The sequence below is a fragment of the Pteropus medius genome, unplaced genomic scaffold (genome assembly GCF_902729225.1).
Source record: "Pteropus medius unplaced genomic scaffold, Ma_sr-lr_union100, whole genome shotgun sequence".
NCBI classification, from domain to species: Eukaryota; Metazoa; Chordata; class Mammalia; order Chiroptera; family Pteropodidae; genus Pteropus; species Pteropus medius.
The window spans coordinates 11,028,806-11,035,877 of NW_024349804.1; the positions used below are offsets into that span (position 1 = coordinate 11,028,806).

Below are 7,072 nucleotides of genomic sequence, written 5' to 3' on the forward strand. Positions count from 1 at the left end.
GCACACACGGCCCTCACCTGTGCCGGGGCCAGCCAGGTCAGGCTGCTGGTGGGGAAGCTGCTGGCGAGCCTAGAGCCTGCCCCGGGTCTGCCCGGCTCTCTGCGGCCTGGGCCCAGACATTTACTTCTCTGAGCTACGAAGAGGCTTGTCAAGACCTGGGTATAGGGTCTCCTCCTCACCCTGAGCACTCATCTTGCACCCACGTCAAGCGTCCACCACGCAGTCCCGGCTCCCGCATAAGCTACTGAGAATAGAGAACACAGGGTCACCGAATTAGAGGTCAAAGCTGTGATCGTAGCCCAAGCAGGCGCTGCTTTTAAAATATATATAATAGCTTGTTCGGTTCTTATAACACCGCTACGATGGGGGCATTATTATCACCTCCATTTTATAGATGCAGCTGAGGCACAGAGAGGTTGGGCAGCTTGTCTAAAGTTACACAGCTCGGAATCGGTAGAGGTGGAAATCAGACTTGTCACAGTCCCACTGTGGCAGTCCAGACTTCAACTGGCAGGACAAGGGAAGTGACCGAGAGGCTTGGAGTTGGCAGTGACAGGGTCCTGAGTGCTGGGGAGCAACAGAGTGTTGCCCAATAGAGGGTGGCTGGAGGTGGGGTTACTGCAATCACCTGAGCCATGATGGGTCTGTTCCTGGAATCGGTAACCCTAGAAGTGTCCCTAAAAGTCATTTAGAAAAACCAAAATCATGTCAAAAACTCTGGGAGGCACGTGGAGTTAAAAACAGTGCTAGGACGAAGCTGGGGTCCAGAGGGGAGACCACATCCTGCTGATTCTACTGTGTGTGCCCCTTAAATGTACCTGAGGTCGGTTCCCAGCTACCACCCCAGCTTTCATCTTCCCTGTTTCTGTGACTGATTCCTTCAACCTAATCTCTTGCCAAGGCCCTGCCCCTCCCAGAACCGTCTGTAACCCCGAGCTTCCCAAATTGCTGTACCCTTGCAGGCTCAGGACGAGGTGAGGTGGGGTACACTCCAAAAACCCGTCCAGGTCTAATCCCCAGGACGTGTGATCATTACTGTACTGACCACAGACGGGATTAATTTAAGGACTTTTAGAACCTTCCTGGATTCTCTGAGGGGGCCCAGGATCCAAGGACAAGTATCCTTATAAGAGATACAGAGAAGGAAGCACTGTGACCAGAGGCTGATGGCAGTGATTCACCCTCAAGCTCAGCAATGCCTGGGGCCACCGGCAGCTGAAGAGGGCAGTAAGGAGCGAGTTCCCCTACGGGGAGTGTGGCCCGGCTGACATCTTGATTTTGGACTTCTGGCCTCCAGAACCGTGCTGTCTTAAGCCTCCGAGTTTGTGGCACTGCCTTGCACGTTTCGTTGCCCTACCCAGAAGGCCCTCCTCCCTGCTCAGGTCCGGTGACCCTGCAGCCTCCCTCGTGGGTGGCATCCTCTATCCACGGCGCCCTGGCAGGGGAGGTGGCTGCCCCCTCGGTGGGCTTACTGCTTTGCTCAGACTCCCCGATTCATCTCCCAACTCCGTAACCCCTGGTGGCTGGGCTGGTGTGTTGTACATTTGCACGACCCGTGTGTGCCCTTCGCAAGGCCCGGCACCGTTTGGGCTCTCACTAAAACCCCCCGCACAGAATGAAGCTGCAAAATCCCAATGACCAGCCCTAGTCAGAACTCAGGACAGCACGGTGAGCGTCCACGGCCGTCCCTGGCATGTCCATGGGTCCTTCCTGTCTCTGTCTTCAGTTGACAGAGACTTTGAAGGGGGAGAGGGGTCCTCAGGGGTCCGGGATGGCCGCTTCCTACTGCATGTGCATGTGTCTGTGGCCTGTGTTGGGGTCTGTAAAACGCTGTCACTTGAGATGGGGACAAAGCCACTCCCTCCCAAAGCCCACAGGGTTTCTCCTGCCCTCTGAGCTTAGTAGGCCAGGGGTTGACCCAGACTGGCACCATTGCAGGAAGGAGGCTTCCTCGGTTCCGTGTAAGAAACCCGAAGCTCACACAGAGACGCCGTATCACCGCACAGGTCCTGTGGTTCAAAGGGCCTTTGCCAGGAGGTTGCCGAGGCCAGGCCCCCAGGCCAGTGGCCAGGGTTAGCTCCTGGGACACCCCCCCTCCCCCAGGCAGGCCAGAAGTTGTGTCTGTCAAGAGCCTGGGCCGAGCCCCGCTGCCCTTCCGTCAAAGGCCCGCTTGGATCCTGCTGGGGACCTTGGGCAAGCTGAGAGGAATCCAGTTACCTCATCCGTAAAAGGGGCGGGGCCCTGGCGCTTTTGAAATCAGGGTACCCGCCCGTTATCAGCTGCAGGCTCTGGGCTCAAGGCCCAGGAGGCAGTGGCTGTTCTTCTCTTGTTTATTGTGCGTGGGGAGGGGGGTTCCCCTATGGGTGTGTGTGGAGGGGAGTGGTTCCCGCATGGTTGTCAGCTGGCTGGCTGATGGAAAACGCTGGGCCTCCACCATCAGCCAGGAAAGGGGGAGCCTGGGCAAAGGGTATGACAGTAAGACTTTGGGAGGCACCCACTCCAGGCCTCCCACGGCACAGGGTGCGGGGGGGTGGGGGGAGCCTCCCTCCAGCTCCTGGTCTCTTCCCACAGCCCGCAGCTTTTCGTCTGGAGCGTCCTGCAGTCGGGGCTGGTTCAAAGTCTGCAAAATGGGGCCCTACTTTGGGCAGCTGCGACAGTGGCTCTGCTGCGTGGTGGTGGCGGGGCGGGGAGCGGGGCAGGCTAGAACCCCCTTCCTTCATTTCAGGCCGTGCCTCCTGCACACGCACGACGCTGAGGTTGCGGCCGCAGCGAGGGGACCGTGCGTTCTCCGGCCCTTCTCCGCCGACGCAGCGCGCGAACAGCCTCCCTCCCAGCCCGGGCACCTCCCCGGCCCTGGGGAGCGCTCCCCCCACGTCCCGCGCCCCCCCAAACCGCCCCATCTTCTCCACCTCTGCCCTCTTTACAGAGACGCGCCCTCTTTTTGCTGCCGTTTCCCGCACCCAGGCGCGCGCTAGGGAAAGGCTGTGGTCCCCACCACCGCCTCCAGGCAGCCCTCTAAAACCCTTCGCCATCCTTCAGGGCCTCCAGGTCGGTGCGGCGGCAGACGGGGCACGCTGCCCCTACTTTTGGGGATCGCTCCATCCTTAGGATGTCTCCCCTTTTTCGCTTCCACCCGCCTTGCGAACCGGCCGCCGCCCCACGGTCCCGCCACCCGCGGCTTCCAGCCCTGGGGTGCCCTCCGCCGCTGCGACCCGCACACGGGGCGCGCTCCCATGCCCCTCCTCGCCCCCTCCCCGTCCAGTCTGCGGCGCGGGGGCCCCGCGTTCCCGTGCAGGGCCCCCCTGCCGCCAGCCCCGCGCTCCTTTGTGCGCCCGGCGCGCGCTGCGTCAAGGCGGGGGCACCGCGGCCACACGCGCACACACGCCGGCGCACGACCAGCCCGGGAGCGGCGGGGAGGGGGCGGGGAGGGGAGGAAGCGGCGGGGGGAGGGGCGGGGGCGGGGGAGGGGGAGGGGGCCGCCGCCGAGCCCCAGCGCTCGCTCCCGCCCCGGCCGCGCGGCGCCGCCTCCGCCCTTGCTGCGAGCAGAGCGCGGACGCCGAGGCTGGGAGCGCGTCGAGCCCAGAGCTGCCGGAGCGAGCGCGGGTGAGTGCGGCGGCCGCGGGCCCGGGGCTCCGGGGCTCCGGGCATCATCTGGTCTTCCCGGGCTGGACGGACGCGAGGCTCCGGGCGCGAGGGTCCAGGACCCGGGACGCGGCGAGACTGGCCGGGCGAGGGCGGCGCCCTCTCCGCCTCCCGCAGGGCGCCCCAGCGCTTTCGCGCAGCGGGGCCAGAGTCTGGGAGGGCGCAGCATCCCGCCCCCCGACCCCGGCCGTGACCGCCGCGTCCTCACGACCTCTCCCCGGAGACGAGGGTCGCGAGTGGGGGACAGGGGTGGGTCCAGCTCGCGGTGACTCGCGCCGGCCCTCGCTCCGCAGGCGGTGGCTTCAGGTCTCCCGGCACGATGGTGAAGTTGGGGAACAATTTCGCGGAGAAGGGCGCCAAGCAGGCGCTGCTGGAGGATGGCTTCGACACCATCCCCCTGATGACGCCCCTCGATGTCAATCAGCTGCAGTTCCCGCCCCCGGATAAGGTGAGAGGCTCCCGCACCCCCCTCCCCGCGCTGCGGGGCGCGCACCCCTAAATCTCGGGCGGCGGCCGCAACAAAAGAAACCCGCCTGGCGCGCTGGAGACGCGAAGTGGGGGTGGCACGGGCGGGCTGGGGGACCCTCCCCCTGGGCGGCATTCTGGATCGGAGGAACGGGGACCCGAGGTGACAGCTTCACGCTGACCGCGGAACGCGGTGGGAAAGGCCCCTTCGTGATTTTCGTGGGCGTCTCCTCCGAGAGCGGTCCCTGGCCCCACGGCTGTCGCCTCAGCCCTGCATCTCTTTGCCCCCGCCCCTTGGTGCCCGGGCGCCGCTGCCCCTCGTGCGTTCGCAGGCGGTGCAGTTTCAGCCCGATTCGCCCCACTGCGGTGGGGAGGGCTCGTCGGCTCGTCCTTGGGGGCCGGGTGCCCCCTCACGCTCCCCACCTGCCCCTCCCCAGACTGGCGTGGATGCTGCAGCCTGCGCGCTCTTCCTCCTTTGTTCCTTTTGTGAAATCTGGGAATACGTGCTCAGCCCGCCGCGTTAGTGCAACTGGGGACAAGCGTTCATCACCCTTCCCAAAGCCGTGGGGCTTTTTTTATATGTGTGGTTTTTATTTTTTATTTCTTTTGCTGAATTTAAAAGAATCCCCTCTTTTGTTGAATGCAGCATCCAACCAAGTAGTTTATGTTCCTTAGGGATAATGTCTTCAAGTTAAAACTTCAAAAAGTAAATATGACGTTTAAAAGTCTAGACAATGGTATTGTCACACTCAGACCTAAAATAATAAGCCATCCATCTCTGCACCTCTCTGCTGTTTGACCCCTGCCCCCTGCCCCCCTCCCCGGTAAGCACACTCTGCTCCCTGAAGTGCGTCCACATTTGTTGTGTCATTTAGTCCCTGGCGAGGTTCTGACTCAGTCTTGCTTGTTAATTGCGGTGTGTTGGAGATGGCTGGCTGCGGGCTGGGGGTTACTCCTGTGGGTTCATTTCTTCTAGAGGATTTCTTAATTTCCCCAGGTGGGCCCTTCGAGAGGCTCCTTCAGCCCTCCAGAGGGGTTTGACCCCCACCCAGCTGTGTCTGTGTTGGGGGGCGGAGGCAGGAGCGAGGCTGGCACAGGTGTTTTCGGTCAGGAAAGGAGCATCACCTGGTCACGCCAGTGCACCTGGGCTCCGCAGAGCCCTTCCAAGGCTTGGACGGTCCAGAGGAGGCGTCTTCGTAGGAGGGGCAGGGCTGCCTGAGGCCTCGGCATCTGCATTCCTGGTCCCTGTCTAGGCGTCACACTTGCGCAGTTAGCACAGCCCGGCCCCCCTGCGCTCACCTTCTCTGGCCTCACCCCAAGAGCAGTGGCGGCCGTGGCAGGAAGCACCTCCACCGGTGATTCCTCTCCTTCAGCCTGACCCGCCTGTCCCCCTGAGTCCTTTCCGTTCCAGGACGGTGTGCCGCAGTCAGCTTCTGTCAGGGAGGGTTCTGGGCAGGTAGGAAGCGGTGTGTGCGCCATCTCCGCAGCCCCCCGAGGTAACAAGCCTCCCATCTCTGGGCGTGTCCCAACAAGGGGGCAACAGACAGGGAGGCCCTGGAGACGGGAATTCTAGCAGGGACCGAGGGCTGCTGGGCTGGAAGATTTTCGAGGTCACAGATGAGGGAACCGAGTCTCAGAGAGTTTACAGGCCGTGCACAAGCTCACTTGGCTAAAGGCCACAGTCTCCCGGATGTAGGGCCTCCTGCTCGGCTGCGAGAGCCAGATGTCTCTCCGGCAAGACCTGTCTCAGCCGGAACAGCAGCAACGGGTTATTCACAGCCAGCGTTCAGGGAGGCGATGTCACCTGTCTCAGGTGACGGCATCGTCCGAGAGCTGCTAACGTGGCTCTGGCTGTCCGCGGAATCTGTTCTGAGGTGGCGTGTGGAGTGCCGAGGTTCTGGAGGGACAGCGGCGCTGGCAGCAGCGTCAGGGCCAGTGTCCCCTGCTGTTCACTGACCGCCGGTTACACGCCGGGCACCTGTCTCCGTGCTCCCCAGGCTCAGTTCCTTTGACGTGCTCGCATGAAGAAGAAACTACCGTCATTACCCCCGTCTACCGATGTGGAAACGGAGGCACACAGAGCTTAAGGGACTTCCAAGGTCACCTGGCCTGTTAGTGGCAGATGCAAACTGAACCCAGGCCTCTGGCACACTGACTGGCCTGAGGGTTGCATGAACCCCGTCCCCTCTCCCCAGTAGACCAATGAGACAGGCCTTGTTCCCATTTCCAAGGTGAGGACATTGAGGTTCCAAGTGGCCAAGGGCGTGCTCAGGGTCACACAGCTAGTCAGGTACACTTGGGATCTGAGGACGGGTGGCAGAGTGATGGGCACCCCGGCCGCCATCGTGCCTGGCAGGCCCTCCGTGGTGGGAGGAGGGAAGGCCAGAGGGTGGTTAGGGGCCATGTGGCCCCGGGGGCCGTATCTCCCCGATACCTGGCACGGCCCACCTTCTCCCCGACACTGGTCCCAAGGATTACAGCTCAGTGTGATCTGAGTCCCTCCAGCTGCCCGCCCAAGGGTGACTGTCCTGACTTGATGGGTTCTCCTTGTTCTGCCCTGGGTCCCACCATCACGGAGAGAGAGTTTCTCCCTGAATCAGGAACGCCCAGTGAAGGGGCACTGTCATCGGGGAGGACAGCCCGGGGGCGGCTGGTCCCCTCCAGTCCAGCAGCCACTTCCTGGCCCCTGCTCTGGGAGTGGGTTTCTGGGGACTAGAAACCCCCTGGACACTGCTCCCGAACGCCCCAAGCAGTCCCCAGCAGCAGTGCGTGATGAGGGCAGTGACCGTGAGGACACCGTGAGCATCCGAGGGAAGAGGCTGGGAGGGGCGGGCGAGGGTTTCCCGTGAAGCTGGAGAGGCGGACGCAGAGCGGGTCTCCTGGTTGGAAGGACGTCTCCTCCCTCACAGTAGGGGGCGGATAAGAGCAGGAGAGCTTTCGGGGGCTGTTGTAGGGGGCCGAGGAG

At 62.7% G+C, this 7,072-nt stretch overlaps 1 protein-coding gene across 1 annotated transcript in view; it reads left to right on the top strand.

The window, feature by feature from the left end:
• Window positions 1–3,493: 3,493 nt before the first annotated feature.
• NSG1 (neuronal vesicle trafficking associated 1) overlaps window positions 3,494–7,072 on the top strand; it is a 23,271-nt gene continuing 19,692 nt past the window's right edge. The window contains exons 1-2 of the mRNA XM_039838204.1: window positions 3,494–3,603; window positions 3,936–4,090. Coding sequence (XP_039694138.1) covers window positions 3,962–4,090 — 129 coding nt within the window. The 5' untranslated portion in view covers window positions 3,494–3,603; window positions 3,936–3,961. The remainder of the gene's footprint in view (window positions 3,604–3,935; window positions 4,091–7,072) is intronic.